We start from the raw sequence: 19,567 nt of genomic DNA, 5'->3' as shown, positions 1-19,567 counted from the left end.
CCCACGCAAAGCAAAGTTTCGAACTCGCGATGCCATGGAGTTTCTTCACGCGAAATATTTGTGCTTGTAGTGGACTTGAAAAATCTGTGATAGACCTTGTAAAAAGGCGGGGAGAAATACATAAATACTACCCATAGGGTAGTTTTTTTAGTTTCTTTTTTTTACGGACAGAAAACACGCTACTCTTTATTAGAAGCAAATTTGTCATATTTGCTATGTAATCCACTTTTACAGAATACACTTCAATGACTTCATACATGGTTCGAAAGTTATAGACAGAAAATGATTGCGCATCACGCTTTATTAATTTGAAAAACAAGTTAATTCCATTTCCCTCCTCGTTGCAATGGGAATACCAAGACAAAATTTATATAACTTATTGTTTAGACCACGCCGATTAACTTGATAATTCTGTGAAATGCAATAACGTTTATGTAAGCAAGATATTGTTTAATATTTTTAAACATTTATTTTGTCCATAATATTGAAAAGTACTGAATTATTACTACATGACGAAACTACTCGATAAACGCTATGCTAGTCCATTAAATGTGTGCTTCAATCCTATTGGAGAACGAGAATCGTGGTAGCCATTAATTTTACAGCATACTTTACAGTACGACTTGGAATTGGAGTAACAAGTTGGACAGAAAGGCACAACCAAATGCTGCACAGCTGATCAGAATGACAAAATGGTCGGGTGGTTTTGCTGGAGTGGGGTCTTAGATTTGAGTCCTGTGTCCAATGTGGAGAAATGGAGAGCTCAGAAAACAAAGAACGAGTTGTGGGAAGTACATTTGGAGGTAGAAATATCAAAACTGAGATAGAGAATAATGTAGATAACGATACTGGACAAGATAGATGCAACAGCAACGGCTTGAACGAAAGCAATCATGTAGATGCTCCAAGTGACAGAAGAAACGAAGATTTATTAAACAACGATGGAATTGTTAGTATATCTGACAGTTTTAATGATCCTACTGGAACAGATGAGTCCGATTGTTTACCAGGTCATTTGGAAGCGGGTTGCTTATCTAACAAAACCAACAAGATACAGCAGATTGTGGAAGATGCAACTAGGTATGTAGCGGTGTTTTGTATAATGTGTTTGTAATGAAGGTTTCTTTTTTCAGAAATGCCGTTTACTTGTTTAAGCCTCGCTTGTTTATCAGTAATTGTTAATTTTTAAGATTCTTTTCTTCGCCTGTGGAATGTCGTTTTAAATAAACCAACCCTTCAAATCTCCCGATTATAGTCTTCAAATTTTGCTGGGCCTTGTTTTGTTAGCATACTAAAAAATCATTCAGAAAACTGAATAATGCATTTCTTATTAATTACCCTGTAAGGGTAGGTTGATTGTTAGATAATTATTTGAGAACTTGAAACTGTTTTGATTTTAGATTTTGCTGCGTTTTCCATTGATAGCATGAATAGTTGTTGAAAAATGAGAAATTAGTATTTCACTCATAATTTTAGCACTACTTATATTTTGTATTTAAGCTGTTTCAATTAGATTAATTATTGTCAGTGTAATTGTTTTCTTTACAGTGCTGAATCCAAGACTGTTGTTGCACAAATTTTGGATCAGATCAATCAACTATCAGCTGCAGAAAAGTTGCTCCTGTACCTGAAACTTCCTACAGGAAGAAGTGAGACTGTAGATCCCCTACGGCAGTAAGTTTTTAACATTTAATGTGTGTGTCAAGATTTAAAATATTTATACTTTCGTTTTGATAGAAGTCTACATTGCCTTTGTTGGTCAGTCTTTTTTATTTTTAAAGAAAAAAGTAAGCTGGTACATACATGATGCACTAATTGTGTATTTGTCCGCATGCTTGTGTGAGACGGGAGTGGTATTACTTTGGATGATTGATCTTTAAAAATAACCCTCGCACGTCACTCCAGTTATTAATATTATTTATGATGCACAGTCTACATAGATAAGAGAAATAGGTGATGTACTTTGAATGACTTCACTAAATTCGGTAACAGTTCTGATTGTTTTTGATTTTTTCAAATTCTCCTAGCTGGAAGACTAATTAATGTAGAATTTTGGCAAGCATTGTCACATGAAATTTGAACCTTCCTTAAAGTAATGAGCACTGTTTGGATTTCGAAAAAGAATGTTATATATGTTGAAAAAAAACAACGTAAAAATTACCTTACGTAAGCATGCGGGCTTCCCATGAGCAATGTGGGTTCAATACCCGGTGGAGGCACATAGTGGTTCGGATCCCAGTATAAACTGTAGGTCCAGTCCCAATTAGCCTTACTGTGCACTTAGTGGACTTTAAAACACCAAACCATGAGTAATGTATTTTACATTGACAAGAGACTGTAAGTATTGTAGACTAGTGGGAATTAATGTAGTAAGTAAATCGGAACCTTAGTAGAATGCATTTAGGGACTTTATTTTAATGCTAAGAGAACCAAACCTCATCTGCCTAACCTAACTACAAAAGCATATACTGAACAAAATCTTAAGTATTCGCTAAAACTCTGCAGTATGTGTTAACAGAAGCACATCCAAATTGAACCATGTTAAATTGCATTCATAGCATGATGAAATCGCTATAAAACAAAAGTAACTTGGGCCCTAAATTCAGCTACAAATATTATTCTTTCTGTTACAAAGTTCACATCATAAAAACTGGTCACCAGCATCCAGGTCGCCATGATGACTATAAATTTCAGCCTGGCGACTTGTGATCTTTTGCTGTAATATTGCCATTTTTTAAGTTTGCATGTACAAAATTTTGAAGATTCCATAGAATTGGTAACAATTCCTTACTCTTTGTCCCACAACCCCAATTTCCTGCTTTCTCACATGATTTTGCAACGTTTTAAATACGGTGATACTCAACTTCTTATAGTATGCACAATTGCTAGTATTTGGTTTCCTGGTGTCTGATTTTCAGAGCACTGAGCATAGCAATTGAAAGTGACACTAATAGTGCTGATGACAATGAAATTATTCCTTGTACACCACAGCAATGACTGAAACAGGCATGGGCTCAGCAGACAAAGTGCACACATTTGTACAGCTTTTTTCAAACATGAACTGATAATCCAGAAGGAGCAAGTACTATTAATTTCATACAGGTTCCAAAGCTGACTGGAAATGCTTATGGCATGGGCAGGATGAGTGTTCAAAGCATTAAAAGGTCCACAGATAATGCAGAAGGAAATGAAACCAACTAACATGCTACGAAAACACTACAAGAGAGAAAAAAATATAACCAGATTACATGAGTGATAAAATGTAGGTATGTTTTTAGTTTTTATGATTGTGGAGTTATTATTTGGGTCGTGCAACAGAGTTCCATGTTCAAACTGGATGGAGTTACTTACGTGAAATTTAAACCGCGTTTACCGCAACCATCATGGATGGAGTTAGATATCCAAGAAACATAATGTTACATGCTGATAATGTGCTGATTGCTCACAATTAAATACAAACTAAAGGTTAAAAGATTAAAAATCAGTAACTTACGTGTGTGAGCATGAGATTATTCAAACTACGTTTCGAAGGTTATACTACCTCCTCCTTCAGGTTTAAACGATGTTTTCAGACCCCTGACATGGTGCCTCGTCGAGAAAGTGATGGTTGAGGATTTAGGTTAAAATGGTATAGGGAAGACATTTTCTAAAAAAAGAATGTAAAATACACATACTAAAACCGTGCAATACTCTATAAAAACAAAAGAACGTTCAAAGCTGATGACTGCGAACTGCCGATCGGTGCTTGGGGTAGGCGAATGTTACGTTTTCCGAGGATGAAACCAGTGATGAGTTGTTAAATATGACAAATAAAGAATGCACCAATAATATATGAAATTGACAAAACAGCAAATGAAATGGGTCAGAAGGTCATTCGTTTACCCCTATGCCACACTCATTACAATGCAATAGAACTGATCACAGGTGGGAGGGGAGGTAGCTTATCACATCGAAACTTTAAAATAGCAGATGTTGAGAAATTGCTACATGAGGCAGTTCACAAAATGATGCTAGAGGTCTGGCAGATACGTGTTTGACACGTTGAAGCATTGAGAGGAATGTATGATTGACAGAGGATAGTCCTTCCTGTTATGACAGTTTTGACAAGTGAGATACATTTCATTGGTGTGTGGTGTGTTTATTATTGTACTCAGTATTTTAAATGTTTTATTCATTTGTTAAGTTTTTCACTTGTTCCTTTCTGTCATTTGATATATTTAAAAAAAAGTATCAAGTATAGGGTATGAAGGTACAAAATATTGTACTCTGAGAGAGTCAGTATCAGCCCTACATGGCGACAGCACCTTGGCTACTTGTGTCCTGCAGTATAATTTATTTTAAAAGGTTTAGGTCTGTAACTCAAAACTCAACTGTTTTTCTCGTCCATCTACTCTAATGTGGCAGATCTATTGTATTGTAAATGCCAAGGATTGGTGTTAGTTGTTCCAAACAATTTCATATTCCTGGTTGTTAGTTCTAGATTTTACCACAGCCACAGTGCATTTAGTTTGACACATAGTACTTGTTTCTGTACTTGCTGCCTCACATGCTTATGGTTTGTGAATATATTCCAATACATAATGTTAATTTGACATTTTCCATTGTATGGTGTTTCTACTTTATCTACTCTAGCTCTATGTTCAATTTTTTTTTTACCAGTGGTGTTTTTGATTGATTGATTTGGTGTTTTAAGTGCACTTTATGCACAGAAAGGCTAATTGAGATTGGACCTATAGGTTAAAGTGGACCAGTGGATTGAATCTATGACAAAAGGTACTCTCGCAAAACGTAGTGTTACAATAGGTAAAGTACAAGAACTAGACAATGGAAACTGTACAATTTATATTGCATGCTAATAAAGAACTGTTGTTCCGAAAGTTCAGAGAATTAATATTTTTCAGGCCTATAAATCCCCTTGGGAACCGATTTGAAATCCAACAGACCATTACATGGATTAAAACCCACTTGGAAGAAGATTCTGATGTGTCATTACCAAAGCAGGACGTTTATGATGAATACTTGTAAGTAAAATAAATTTGTTTTAGAAGTAAAAGTGTATGTGGGTTTTTAGAAGTAAAAGTGTATGTGGGTGGCATGCCTAGGTTTGCAGGAGAAAAGGCGGGAGGGTTATATTCCGCCTTTGCTCCAGTATTGAAAGACTCTGATTGGTTAAACACACAAAGAGCGTGGCATAAAAATGTTTTTTTTTTTTAAAAAAAAAAAAAAAAATACAAACACATCAACTTCATCCTTAAACATTGCCATTTGCAAAATATGCAGTCATGTTCATATTTTGAAAATTTCGTCCCATGGGTGACCACCATTTTGTCGTTAACACTTGGACAATCTGCGATGGAAATCATTAATGGCACATTCCAACATCTGAAACCTTTCTGCTTCCATAGGCGTAGCTAGAACTTTATATTTGGGTGTGCACAAAGAAAAAATGAGGTCTTGTACCTTTTTAATAGCATATTTTGCAACACAATCACTTGGCTCTTTAACTGCACTGATGTTCGTAAAGGAATATAAATTCACTAAATGACAGTGTTGGAAATTTCTGAATATATGTAATAGAAAAGAAATCAAATTGCATAGAAATTACACACACAAAATGTTCATAAATGTTACAAACAAATACATGAAAATACAAGTCATCTATAACAAGAGACGTCTGTCAAAAGGTACAATGTTCTTAAACTCATCAATAACTTCATTTACATCAATGGACTAAGCTTTTTCCTGTTCCAAGAGCAAGGCTTCCAATCTATCCTGCTTCTGAGTTGCTCTTAATTTAGTTTTAACTTGGGTAAGCTTGGAGAAAGCTCTCTCACACGTGCAGCTTGTGACATGTATAGAAGAAAGGCGCTGCAGTACAGAGTAGAATGCAGTAAATATCTTCTTTCTCCAATGACATCAAAAAATCGAAAATCTATAGACACCCGTTTCATCAGCGATAATGCACACATTTGTACCAAGGAATGACGTTTTCAACTTCTTACAAACTGCCGCTCTTATTGAAATATCTGTCTTTAATTCTCTTTGATAAAGCAGCCCAGTAGGGTGTGACGAGGCACACCCGGCACTCCCCGTAGCTACGCCTATGTCTGTTTCAATGCACATCCCGTGGCCGATGGAATAAGATCAGGTCTCCCAAGATTAAAATAACAACGATGTTCTTGTCTTGCTGCGGCAACAGTGTCACCATTTTTGTAAAATGCACTCACAGCTACAGCATGTTGAGCTCCTCTCCAGTGATCCATGTCTGTAAATGGTGTTCATTACTGATGAAGATCACAGTCAATAAGTGTTACTAATGCAAAATAGACTCATGAACACTAGAGTTTACTTACCGACTTGACACTTTCTGAAGTCTGAATTTTCCTGTGAGTTATGCAAAACCTGGAAAATTGGTTAATTATGCTGTAAATATTTGAGAACCAAAAATTGACTCCTTTATACTGGAATAAACTTAATACTCTGATAACTACATAATTGTGTTATCAGAAGGGTAATCTTTATTTTGTGTAAATGGAATTTTAAATCAAATTTAGGGTTGTATTTACTATTTCAACACTGATCCCAAAAAGTGCCCAGTGTTGTACTGAAATTTTGATATTTTACTCTCCATAAATATGTGGCTCTAATGATAAGGAGTTAATATTTGGTATTTGTAGAACATGAATCTGTCAGTTTATGGTAATTGTGGTGAATTTTCATATTGAAGAGTAAATTCATGGAAGTTGTTGCCCTCTTAAATTTTAGATGTTTTGTATATGTAGGGATATTGAATTTTCGCGATGCGTGAAAAGTGAAAAAAAGATGCAATTTTGAACATTCTGCACGTAACTACACCCCCAGTGATGAAATATGCATGAGTTTTATTCACGAAATAACCATGAAATATCATCAAATTAAATAGAAAACATGCAAATACCGGCAATTGAGGTTGTGCGTGCAAACTGTCAATTTGTAACGACACGTTTGCCTAAAGTTTCCTACCACTTGCAGCTGAAGAACGTTTTATCTTCGATCACATCAGGAAGATGCTGCAAATTGGGATTTCCCATGCACATAATCTCAGTTCGAAAACTTCGCTCCCTGTCAAGCTGCATTCCTTTCTTCCCCCGAATGTCTACTCAACTTCCAGTTTCATTGAACTTGCTAGCTGTAGCAGCGATAAGATTAGTCTGTTCCCGCACATCAAGGGAAACAATGGTGTCATTTGTGTTCAGTCATGAATGAATTTTGTTTATCATCATGTGATTTTCAACATGTGTTTGTGTATGTGCAGTAGTGATTATTTTGTTTGTTGGACAGCATGGATATTCTTTAAATACATACAATGAATAAATCACTTGAGATATGCAATTTAGAAATGAGGTGATTTTGTGTTGATGTTTTCTTTTTGGTTGGACAGCTAAGTACTTGTGCATGTGTACAGTATATAAAAATGAAGTAGTTTATCAATTTATAGCTCTTTTGTATGTTGTTTCCTGTCATAATGAAAAAGCGTGTGCCAATTTTATTTTTTTCACTGCTGGTATATACCGCTGATCTAACATTTTATGTACCGCTCTCCTCAGTTTTTATTTACCATAAATTTGTCTCCCTAGGTATATGTTTTTGGCTTTTAAAAGTATTACGTACATGAACAAGACAACCTTCAGATATACCGTAGCAATTCAACTTGTCATATGTAAGGATTGTTTGTGTTGAGTGAGAGTTTTCTTCTCCATAGAAGATTGTGTATGTATACAAATGAGAAGAAAGAAGTGACTAGGAAAGACAATATAACTGAACCTGGGTCATGGTATTTTTCCACAAAGAACAAACCTGTGCAATGTGTAAAAGGGACTTGAATTTGATTCTGCAAGAGATAAGTGGTTGTATGTGTACAGATGGCAGCACTGGTTAGTTTTCTTTATGTGTTACCCTTTTGTAACACTACAGATATCAATGTGATAGTCCAGTTCTCCCCAATCACAATTTTTTTCCTTCCACAGACAACCGGTTTCTTCAAAATTTCTTGCTCCAATTGTAGATGGACTGCCTTGTTTGCCATACCGTGTTCATACTGTACGACAGTAACAGAATTTGTTTTTGGAAATTAATGTACACAGAACACCTTTTCTACCTGGCTGTCAGCCATATTGCTAGACTGACATCAAGGGTGCTCATGTGATGCTGATGTTACAAAAAGTGGAGGTTGTAAGCTTGAAGATTTTCTCCATAAAACAGTACTAAATGCTTCCTGATAAAACAAACAGTTTTTGATTTATATAGCATTTATAATCTATTTCTTTTAGGCTCATCTTGTATAATGTATGGAGTTGTTTCCAACAACCTGAATTTGGTTCGACTTTAACAAATCTATATCTGCATAAACAAATTGTTGAGTAGTTGTGCACTTAGTTTGGTTTGGTTTGATGTTTTAAGTCCAATTTGTGCACAGTAAGGCTAATCGGGACTGGACCTACAGTTTAAAGTGGAATCCGAACCACTATGTGCCTCCACCGGGTATCGAACCCAGGACCCCTCGATTACAAGGTGACGACACTACCACTGCACCATCGGGGAGGCCCTTGTGCGCTTAGCGCCATAACTGAAGTTTTATTTATTTGTGTAAGCAAAATTAGTTTGCATACCAAATATGTATTTTGAGAGCATTAACATTAATATTTCAGAGCTTACTGCGATAATAACACCATGAAGCCCTTGTCCACGGCTGATTTTGGAAAGGTAATGAAGCAGGTGTTTCCAAAAGTTCGCCCAAGACGTTTGGGAACCAGGGGGAATTCCAGGTACTGCTATGCTGGCCTTCGTAAAAAGATGAAGCTTGAACCTCCACTACTGCCAGATATAGGGGATGATGGAAAACAAAATTCAGAGGTGATCCAGTGTTTTTATTATTCTTATTAATATTGACACGTATTATGCTGCCAGAATTCAAATGGCATCCAAAGCTTTTCTGTTCCTTTCACAATGACCATTTCTCTATTTTTGTTTTTAGAATAACAGCTTAAGACATGAACAATTTCATCCCAATATTTTAGCTATATTAGTTACAATAAGGTGAAGTTAGATTTCCATTGGTAAGTTAGATGTGCTCTTATCTATATTTGTGTGTAATTACTATATATGTAAGTTTAATGTATTTTCAGCAGGATGGTTACATACCTAGAAAACAGGAAAAAAATATCAGGAAATTTTTTTCAGGGCTTTGCCATAGGGGCTTCAGAAGAGCAAATAGTGAAGAGTACATTCCCCACCCCCTAACCACACTATAAATGAAACTAGTGTGATTTAAATTACATTATTAATTTGCTGGAGTTAGGTATTGTACTCCTTCAATGTGGACTATACTAGGTTCAAGGGTTGCTGTGAAGTTATTGGTTGCCACAATCTTGGTTTCAATTTGTGATCAACAATAACTGACAATAAGCTATTTGTTAACAAGCGTTGTAATCTCTGTTTCAGACTCCAATTCGAGCATCCGAAGGCGAAGAGGAGATTCGCTCTGCTGCTGCCTGTCTAATCATTGAATGGGCAGAGAAATTGCTTAATATAAAGTTTGAGTCTCTGAAGGATCTCGCTTGCTATTTGGTAGAGAAGTTGTGTGTCGATAGTCGATCAGTAGCAGCTTTCACACTTGTGTCATCGGTGCCCAAAAAACCCATTGGAAAAGGTAAGACTGGGAATTTAGAACTAAAACTTTACATAATGCATAACTTACACAGCATGCCATCATTTCACTAAGCAATAAAGACCCATTTTGGCATGTGCTTACTTTGTTCTCTAGATTTCACCACATCATGTGGCTTCCTCAGGAGATGGGACAAGAATAGTCAAGATTTAAGATATGGGAAGGTAAGTTAAGGTTAAAAAGATAAATAGACCATAAAAAAAACTGTACTTTCACTCCTTCCTACTCCATGTCTGGCTGGGAACTGACTGTCCTATCCAATATGGCTGCCTGGCTGACAGGAAGTAAAGATGGCTGCACTTCCTGTTGGTGATTTGTTTATTGTGATGTGATTGTCTGGATTCCACACAGAAACACTGCATTGTAGTTAGTAGTTTTTTTCTAATAATAATTGCCATCCTTTATCTAATGGTCTTGCATGTTCATTTAGATTGTCTGTTGTTTTTAAGATAGCAAATGACTTTTTTACATTGAGTTCAATTGGTCCTTTTGCACTTTTGATAAATTTGGTTTCTTTTAATCCGTGTTTTTTGTATTGACGTTCTATTTATGAATTTCCATCGATTTTTTCTTATTCATTTTATTGTTATGATTAGCCTAAGGTGCAGGAAATTGATGTGATTTAACCCTTATAAGGCCAGTTTTATGCGATAAGGCCTCAACACCGAACACTTTTTCAGCAGGAAGTTTAAGATTACACAGGGTTTTAAATAAAAAATTATAACTCTGTAACTACAAATGCTAGAGTTAGCTTTTTTTCCAGTACAGATTGGGCTACAAGCCTATCATTTATCAAGTAGAAGAGGATGTTGTTTTAAATGAAAAAATAAACTTCCTTTGATCTCACTTTAAACTGTAGGTCCAGTCCCCATTAGCCTGCTGGAGTATAAGAATTATTATTAATGTTATTATTTGCAGGTACTTCCCCACTCCTGCTTCCCCCGAACCTATCTGGCCATGGTGGAAAGCACAGGGAAACACAGCTTCAGCTACAGCGAAAACTTCAAGAGCGGGAAATTATCAGGGAACAAAAGAGAAAGCTTCAGGTAAATAATTTAGTTCTACAATTTGTACATGCATTAACACACAAGTGTAAATGCTAATTATCCATTGTGTACTTTACTTATTCTAATGCTAATTAGGAAAGGCAATTGATAAAGATGTTGAATGTGAGGTGCGACTGTGGCTGGGACAGCGGCCCAAAGACTTTATGCAGCAGGGTTTGGGGGCTGTTAAAGCAGTTGGATAAGTGTATCAATGATGGTGGAGATTATGTTGCAAAGTAAAAACTGTTTTCAAGTCCGTATCTCACTTAGTATTTTTGAAATAAATGTTTGTGACCAACTTACTGTCTTACCTGCGTATCTTCTGTGGCATAACATTTTTTCTTACATTCAAATACAAGTTCACAAAATGTAACCTCTGCTAGCATGATTGATTGTCTTGCTGTGATTCATCTCCCTCCAACAATTAGTTCAGCAATAACAGTTATTTGATTGCATTGTTGCTATATATGGAAAGTGTTTACCCCGTGCATGCCTGTCTACTACAGTGATACCTTGATAACTCGAACTTGAAGGGGGGGGGGGGGAATGTGTTTTATAGTCTACCTTCGAGTTATTGAGCTCGAAGGGCATCCCATAAACTACAAAAGTTCATCTTATCAAGATTTTATTTTAATTGTTGAGGTAAAATTAGTATTGAGTGTTTAGGACAATTCAAGGGGATTACAAAAAATTCAACTTATCAAAGAATTCGAGATATTGAGGTTCGAGTTATCAAGATTCCATTGTACCAGTAATTGTAGTTTTGGTTTATTCTTGCATTGTTGAAAGTTAAAATGAACAGAGGAAGTAGATTGATTCATCATGAAATTGAGGCTCTCTTGAAGATTCAGACAATGACATTGTTGGCGGAGATACATCTTCGTCAGAGGAGAGAAGATGAATACTTCCAAATAAGTAGTTAGTGCATATTTTTCAATAGAACTTATTCATATTGACAAATAGTGTGTCCTACAATGAAAATAATTTAATGGTAAAAAATTACCCCATGCGAGTCCTATCATAGGTCATGTAGGTGCAGAATGTTTTTCAGTGGAGTAAAAATATGTGTAGGGTCATGTAATGGAATATTGTCCATATAGTTTCTCGGTGGGATGAAAATGTTTCAAAGAGGGTAAATAAGTCCTTATGGCACATTTTTTCAATAAAACTTATTCATAATGACAAGTAGTGTGTACAGTGGAACCCCTATTTTACATTCCCTAGTTTTACATTTCTTGCATTATACATTCAATCTTGATGGTCCAAACATAGTTAAATGTTATAAAATTTTCCTCGGTTACATTTTCGCACATTTTAAGTTCTTTCAGCTTGGTCCCCTGAGAAACATAAAATCGAAGTTCCACTGTATTAAAATGATAATAATTTAGGGATAAAAAATTAAATTCTCTCGAAAGTTTACAACAAAAATTGTGTTTATATGCTTGTTACAGCCATAAACAACTAACTAACTCTCTAGCCTTCTAAAACCTGAAGGTTTGTCTGCAGCATCACAGGCCTTCCATCCACCCCTACCGATTTCCTTTAGGTTCATCTCAACTTATCTCTCCATCTTTGTCTCGGCCTTCCTACTGGTCTCTTACCAAATGGTTTCCCAACAAGAATCTTGTAAACTCTTTTTTCTTCGCCCATTCGTGCCACATGGCCTGCCCACCTAAGTGTTCTTGATTTAGTCATTCTAATAATATCTGGACATGAATAAAAATTATGTAGTTCTAAATTATGTAACGTTCTCCACTCACCTGTGTCCTCTTCCCTTTTAGGTCCAAAAATTTTTCTAAGGATTTTATTTTCAAATAATCTAAATTTCTGTTCCTCTTTCAATGTAAGGGACCAAGTTTCGCATTCATATAATACGAGGTGCATCCAGAAAGTAAGTACCGATGGACTGTAAAATGAAAGACGAACATCAGAAGACAATGAATTTATTACTGTGGAGTTAGTGATACATAACCTACTTTTCAACATATTCATCATCCTTGTTGAGGTATTTGTCATAACACGGCACCAGCTTTTGTATGCCTGTGTCAAAGAATTCTGCCGCCAAGGACTGGAACCATCGTGCATAGAACTTGCGAAACTGCAGTCGCTGGATGACGATCTCATACAGCAGGGAATGGAAGATCTGCGGAAACTGACATGAAAGTTCGGACATTGTGAACTGCCGGTTCTGCAGCATTGCTAGCTGGACATTTTCCACCAATTCAGGCATCACCATGGGCGGTCGGCCACTACGGTGTTCGTCGTGCACATTGATGCAGCCTACTGTGATTTGCTGCACCATCTTAAGACCATTCCTGCACTCATGACATTCTGTCTATACACTTCACACAACTGCCGGTGGATCTCTGCCGCTGACAACTTCTTAGCATGGAAAAACCTGATTACCGTGCAGCCATGTTTCTTGTACCACAGTTCTATCACCATTGACTTCACACAACTGCGCTCGTGCCAGGTTATGGCTACGTGTTTCTCCTCCACTCCTGCACAAGCGCATCCCGCTCTGACCACTCGTGCCATCTTGGGGCACTTTCGGAACTTACTTTCTGGATGCGCCTCATACTTCAGGCAAAATTACGGTTTTGTATATTTTGTTTTTTTGTTTCTTAGATATTATACGAGAGAAAAGTAAGATGCATTTCCTGAATTAAGCCTGTTTTTTATTTCATCATCATTTTCATTGTTAGTATTACTCCTAAGTACTTGAATTTGGAAACTGGTTGAAACGAGTTATCAATAATTAGATTTTGATTATTACCTAACACTTGATTTTGGCCTGTAAGCATATATTTAGTTTTTTCTTTGCTAACTTCCAAACCTATCTCTATACATAAACTACAAAAGAAATAATTATGGTATCACTTTAGAATGGGTCTGCTCAACGAAAGGTATTGTAGGTGGCAGCATCCCTGTTGTCCCCCCACTCTTTTGATGGGCAATTATTCTCCCATTGAAATACATGGGGAATTTGATGCTGAATGTGCTGCAATTATATTAAATTGCAAGTTTGATTTAACCTTAACCTCAGAAATTATGTCTGAACATGATAGATGAATAATCAGTGCTGTAAAAGTAAGATTTTAAAAAACAGATGATCGTCAACATCACAAAAGATATTGGAACTCGAAAAGCCTTAAAATTTGCAGCACATTTGTTTACGTCACTTTCAATTTTCAAAGTTTAAGTGCTCTGTTGTGAATCAGGTAAAGAATAATACATAATTACTCCATGCCACTGTACTTTTATAGTTTTTACTTGTTATTAATAACTGTCTTTTTTTAAGGTGTCATACTTTTTCACATGGTTAGGTCCTGTTTTATATATGCACATTTATCGAGAAGAATAGTTATTACAAAAAATATTTTATCTTCTGTTTCATGTGTCACAACCTCTACGACTTTATTTACAGGAATTATAATTTTAAAAGTGTTATAACAAAGAAACAAAAGAAAGACTGAAATGCAAAGGGAAAAATGTCTGCTTAATACAAGGAAATCATATATTAATATTAAGTTATCGGATAGGGAATAGTGTATAACAATAAATATCATTCTCATACACACTTAATACATTTTTTATTTATAATTTGGAGAGTTTCTCAAATTCCTACTCGCAACCAGAAAGAACATAAAACTTAGTGTAGAATCTAATTTTCTGTATTATTGACCTATGGCAGCTAGGGATCACCCAAGTGATGTCAAGTTTAGTGCTCTTTGTGCATAAACATGATATTTAGCCCGTTCGAGCTACCCTGCCATTGTGCTTTAATATATTAATTCTTAGGCTCAGGAGAATGTAATTTTCGGAAACTTATGGTTTACTAAACACTAATGTGTTTACTAAACACATTTTTTATTATCGATTTACATGAGAGATTCTTACCCTTTTGTTGGAAATAATGTTTGAATAGCCATCCTACTGCTCTCCAAAGCTTAGGGACACCGGGAAGTTTGATATGGAACAGCCTCATTAATTTATTTTCCTCAAATGCTTGTTTCAGCCATTATTTAAAGTAAGTTGCATCTCACAAAGAATGCAAATTTAGTGGAAAAGTGTACTATAAATGTGTGTTTACATTTTTAGGACACACTGTACATGTACATGATTATTTCTGTCATTTCTGTACATTTGCAGTAAGTTATTCTTGGTTCATTTCAGGATCAGCAGTCTGCTTTGAGCAAAGGATGCATGGAAAGGCCAAAGGGCAGCAAGAAGGCAAAACTAAGTTGTTCAGGGGAGAAGAGGTTGATTCAAAATGGGACCCAGATAAAGGAAAATAGTACTCAGGGAACTGGCAACTCTTCAACTGTCCAAACACGCATCTGTGATAATGCCACGTTGTTGCCATTTGAGACAGAGAAACCTTTGGAAGATCTGTCAGGGGCTACTAGTTACAATGAGAGGAACTTTCTAAACCATTGTAATGGTGGTAAATTGTGCCTAAATTCCAAGGAACAAACATTTGTGAATAACCATAATGATGATGTTTTTTTGAATAAACTAATTGACGGTACTGACAGATTAGTGCCAAATGAATTGGAAGTGAAAAGTTCACACAGTTTGAAAGCTGGCAATGCAAGCGGTGAGGTACAAGAGTGTGCCGACTTTTCTTCTATGAGCAATGTGTTGCAGAGGAAAAACCAAGACTCGTTACAGATTGGTGTCTTCTCTCAAGTGGAAAGTGCAGATGAAAGTTCAAAGACTGCGAGAAGTGATCTTGTGCTCCCTACTTCAAACTGTGATGAACAGTCATCAAAATTTACATTTTCGCCAGTAAAGGAAGTGAATTCACAAAAAGTAGCCACTCCCCCAACAAATTTGAAAAGTGCAAACAATTCATCCAGTACAAATGGCCCTATTCCAAATTCAAAGATGCCTATTCCTCGCTTAGCCAATAGTAAGAGTTCTTGCAAGCAAATAGGCAATATAATAATAATCCCACCCATTGCTCCTACGAAACCAAGGCAGAAGTACAAGCCTATACAGCCTAAGCCAATTTTTGAAAACCAGTCTTCACTCAAAGGTGATCACTCAAGTAGCACAAAGGCTGCTGATGGTCAGTCAGGATTTGCCGAAGAAAAAGTTAATGGTGAAAGTTCGGTCGTGGAGTGGTTTGACAATTCCGGTGTAGCACAGTGTGATATATTCCCTGTTGGTACAGATTTAGGTAAGGAACTTACGATGCCTGTCAGCCAACCAAAGGATAGTAAGAAAAAGTTGCAAAACTTTGATGGCTTAGTGTCCACGTCATCGACTAGTGAAGTGAGCATTCCATGTCTGGAGAAGGATGCCTTTGACGATTACCTGCAGGGGGGCAATTCGCAAGAACAGGAAGAGGAACTGATGCAGTACTTCAACCAAAATACGGGAGAAGACGTGGATGTTCAAGAGAATCCTGCTCCCGACTTTGACCAGTTGCGAAGGTTGCTCGCGGAAAATCTAGTTACAAGTGGAAGTAGCTCTACCAGGAATACTTCAAGCACATCCTTATTAAGTAGTGTCGGAGGGGTGGTGATGTCATCATCCTCTTCGGAACCAGGCAGTGACATGTCTGAAAATGTGCACGTTAATGAAGCACTTAGGTTGATGAGATTACGCCATCCTGGTGAAGGTAAGTCTGCGACATTGAGTTCAGCAGGCCTAAATGTCCACAATGCATCATTGGGGTCTCGTCGCAGGGTAAGTTTTGAAACATCCGTAACTGAACACCATGATCTACCAAATATAGCTCACCCCATGTCAGTTCCACCAAGTCCGAATACTTATCGAAGGAACTTCAGTTTTCAACCTATTTCACCTGGTTATACACCCATACCTGAGAGTGGACACACACCACATTCCCCTGGACAACCATCATCCATGCAACGTGGTTCTGTCTCGAGTGCTAATGTTAGTCCATTTGTGTCACCACGAAACACTCCTGTGCCTCGATCTCGCCACAATTCAGGACAAATGCACATCGGGGTGCAAAGAACTAACTCAAATATTAACCATGTATCTGAAAATGGTACTCCTTTTGTTTCCCCTCAAAGCACTCCTGTGCCCTTTGCACGGTCAAGGCAAGGATCAAGCAATCAGAACGGTCGTTCGGTCTCAAGTGTTTACCAATCTGGTGTTCGTTCCAGGCATTCCTCGGGTGCCAATTCTTGCAGATCTGGCACCAATTATGGTAATCCCTTTTCTCCTTTGAGTAATCATCTTGATATGACTGACTCCCAGACAGTTTTGCCTTTCCCAGCTATTCAACAGCAAGCATCTTTTGTTATGTCTGAAAATAACCTGGGAATCGGTTCCATGCGGTCACGTCATAGTTCAGCCAACAGCATGCCGCCCATGTCACCAAATTCAGCACCACACTCCCCGATGGTTCACCCAACTTCGGATCCCACTTTGGGTCCTGGGGTTCTCGAAGCTGAACATGGAGGTGTTCTCTCAGGCATTCTGCGGATGAAACACAATCCGTACCAGCACTTTGGATACGGGGACTCGACCCGCCAAAGGCACATTTCAGCTGGAACTGTGATGACAGGCCATCAGAGGATGACAAACATAATTCCCATCAGCTCTCAACATTTGGACCCACTGTCTCAAGAGGTAAGTAAATTGTTACAGGATGGAACACCATCTTTGGAACCAGGTCCATTGTACCGTTCTCAATCGGTCCCTCTGCATCAAATGATACAGAACATGCATGCACCCTACCCAACTAACCTACGGACAGCAGGCAGCAGCAGCTATTCAAGGTCTCATCCAACAACACCAGTGATAAATCGGCCATTTACCTTCAGTTCCAGCACAATAGACTCTGCAAGCAGTTCCGTAGCTCAAACTCCAGTTCCCAGTGAATATGCAGATTTTGGAAGCAACGATGGCTTGCTGGATGCAGGTACGGGTGATGCAATTCCATTAAGCAGCTTGGATTGCAATCTGGATTCGACCGTTCCGCTCATGCCGGAAAACATCAATCAGTTGCTGAATGATGTATTTCTTCCTAATCAGCAGCCTGGTCTTGATGCAGACACCGTGGAAAGTATGGCCACTCCGAATATGTCCATCAGTCAACGAAAGTCATCTAGGTCGTACCCTAATACCCCTATACCAAGTATGTGTGGAGGTAATACCTTGGACAGTAGTACCCCTTTCTCTGATAATGTTTCTCGTTCTTACCCATCAACTCCTGTTACTCTAGCGCATTTTACGGACAGCAATTTCCAAGTTAATCCTTCCAGCCAGTTGACTCTAAATGCAATAAACATAGTAAGTGAACCCACCCAATGTAACTACACAGCCAGGAGAAACCTCAACGACATACTAGATGAGCAAATGATGGAAAATGAATTAGTAAAGACTATGGAAGCTCTACAGGATTGTGGTGATACTGATTTATCTTAGCTAGTTAAGTCAGTTAAGGGACTGAGGAATTATTCTTTGTGTACAAGTGATATTGTACACATTCGCCATAACATGGTTCTCCTAAATAAGTGCAATTGTTAGAATTATCTTGTTAAACAAGATATACTTGCTGCGATAATATGTGAACGAAATATTAGGTTAAATTAGAACTTTTAAAAGAAAAATCTTTGCATGCTTGCCACCATCTTCTGATTATTAGAACTGATACAAATTGTTTGTAAATACCATAGTGCACAATAGACAATGTACTTTAGTTCTGTATGTGCATGCTCTACATTACTGTGCTCTTTACTGAGTTGTGGCATTCTTCAGAAGTGCAGGGTGTGCTATTCAATTTTTTAACCTGAAGTAATGTTCAAGTTTTAAAGATGGTACTGGATTCACTTGATAAGCTATATCTTGTGGGTTTAAAATGATACCGCAGTTACTGTATATTCTTATACATAATTAATTATAAAAAATAAACCAAGTAAAAAGTACACAATGCCAGTAACAACAGCATAGTTAAACTTTGCATCTGCATGGCAGTACATAGTTATTTTATTTCATGTATCTTGTTTATATTTCATTTAATGCATATAGAGCTCCAAAGTGTGAGCTACTTTAAGATACACACTAGTGTGTAGGCGATATTCATACACACACAGAGATTAGAACTAAGTTCATTAGTTCATATATACACGGACATGACCTCATAGTTCATAAATATGTTGCTGCTCATAAACATATACAATGGAACCTCGATTTTACGTTTTTCAGGGGACCAAGTTTAACGAACTTAAAATGCGGGAAAATGTAAAATCTAGGAAAATTTTATAGCATTTTCCTATGTTGGGACCATCAAGGTTAAATGTATAATGAGGGAAAATGTTAAACCTGGGGAACTTAAAAATCGGGGTTCCACTGTAAATGGTTCTCTGTTGCAACTGAAGGATTAACAACGAAATCCTAGCTTGAGTGACATCAGATTTGCATGTGCAAGTAACAGCAGAGATTGTAGGGTGTCGCAGAACAACTTCAACAATGCTTGTGTGCTGGTAGGTATCATAAAAACAAGTAACTTTTCTTCATAAATTTCACCTTGAAAGCACTTACTTTCTGCGCTATAAGAGCTTAAAACTTATCCTGTATATGTACAACCCAATAATCCAAACGATCGCTCTGACATATCTTCCTGAAACACATGGCATGGTTGTCACTAGCATCTCTCGTTACGAGGGACAGGGTGGCTACCCACCGTGAATTCCGAGAATTATGCATGAATTATTGGCTCTGGGAATTATGCATGGATTCTGTGTGAACTTTTCTCCGTAGACGTGAAAAATTGCAACTTACTCAAAGTCCCATTGAATTTATACATATTTATTAATTCCCTGAAGCAAGT

At 37.2% G+C, this 19,567-nt stretch overlaps 1 protein-coding gene across 1 annotated transcript; it reads left to right on the top strand.

Moving 5' to 3' along the window:
* Positions 1-628: 628 nt before the first annotated feature.
* Positions 629-18,242, top strand: LOC146003902 (uncharacterized). The gene is made up of 7 exons (XM_083142378.1): positions 629-1,080; positions 1,549-1,674; positions 4,902-5,021; positions 8,688-8,892; positions 9,481-9,688; positions 10,625-10,752; positions 14,929-18,242. Exons 1-7 carry the CDS (start codon positions 755-757, stop codon positions 18,160-18,162), a joined length of 4,347 nt encoding a protein of 1,448 aa, XP_082998504.1. The 5' UTR covers positions 629-754; the 3' UTR covers positions 18,163-18,242.
* Positions 18,243-19,567: the final 1,325 nt, after the last annotated feature.

Source organism: Lepisma saccharinum, chromosome 21 (genome assembly GCF_977018435.1).
Source record: "Lepisma saccharinum chromosome 21, izLepSacc3.1, whole genome shotgun sequence".
NCBI classification, from domain to species: Eukaryota; Metazoa; Arthropoda; class Insecta; order Zygentoma; family Lepismatidae; genus Lepisma; species Lepisma saccharinum.
Note: the sequence above shows the minus strand (reverse complement) of the source record. Positions and strands in the feature narration are given on the sequence as shown.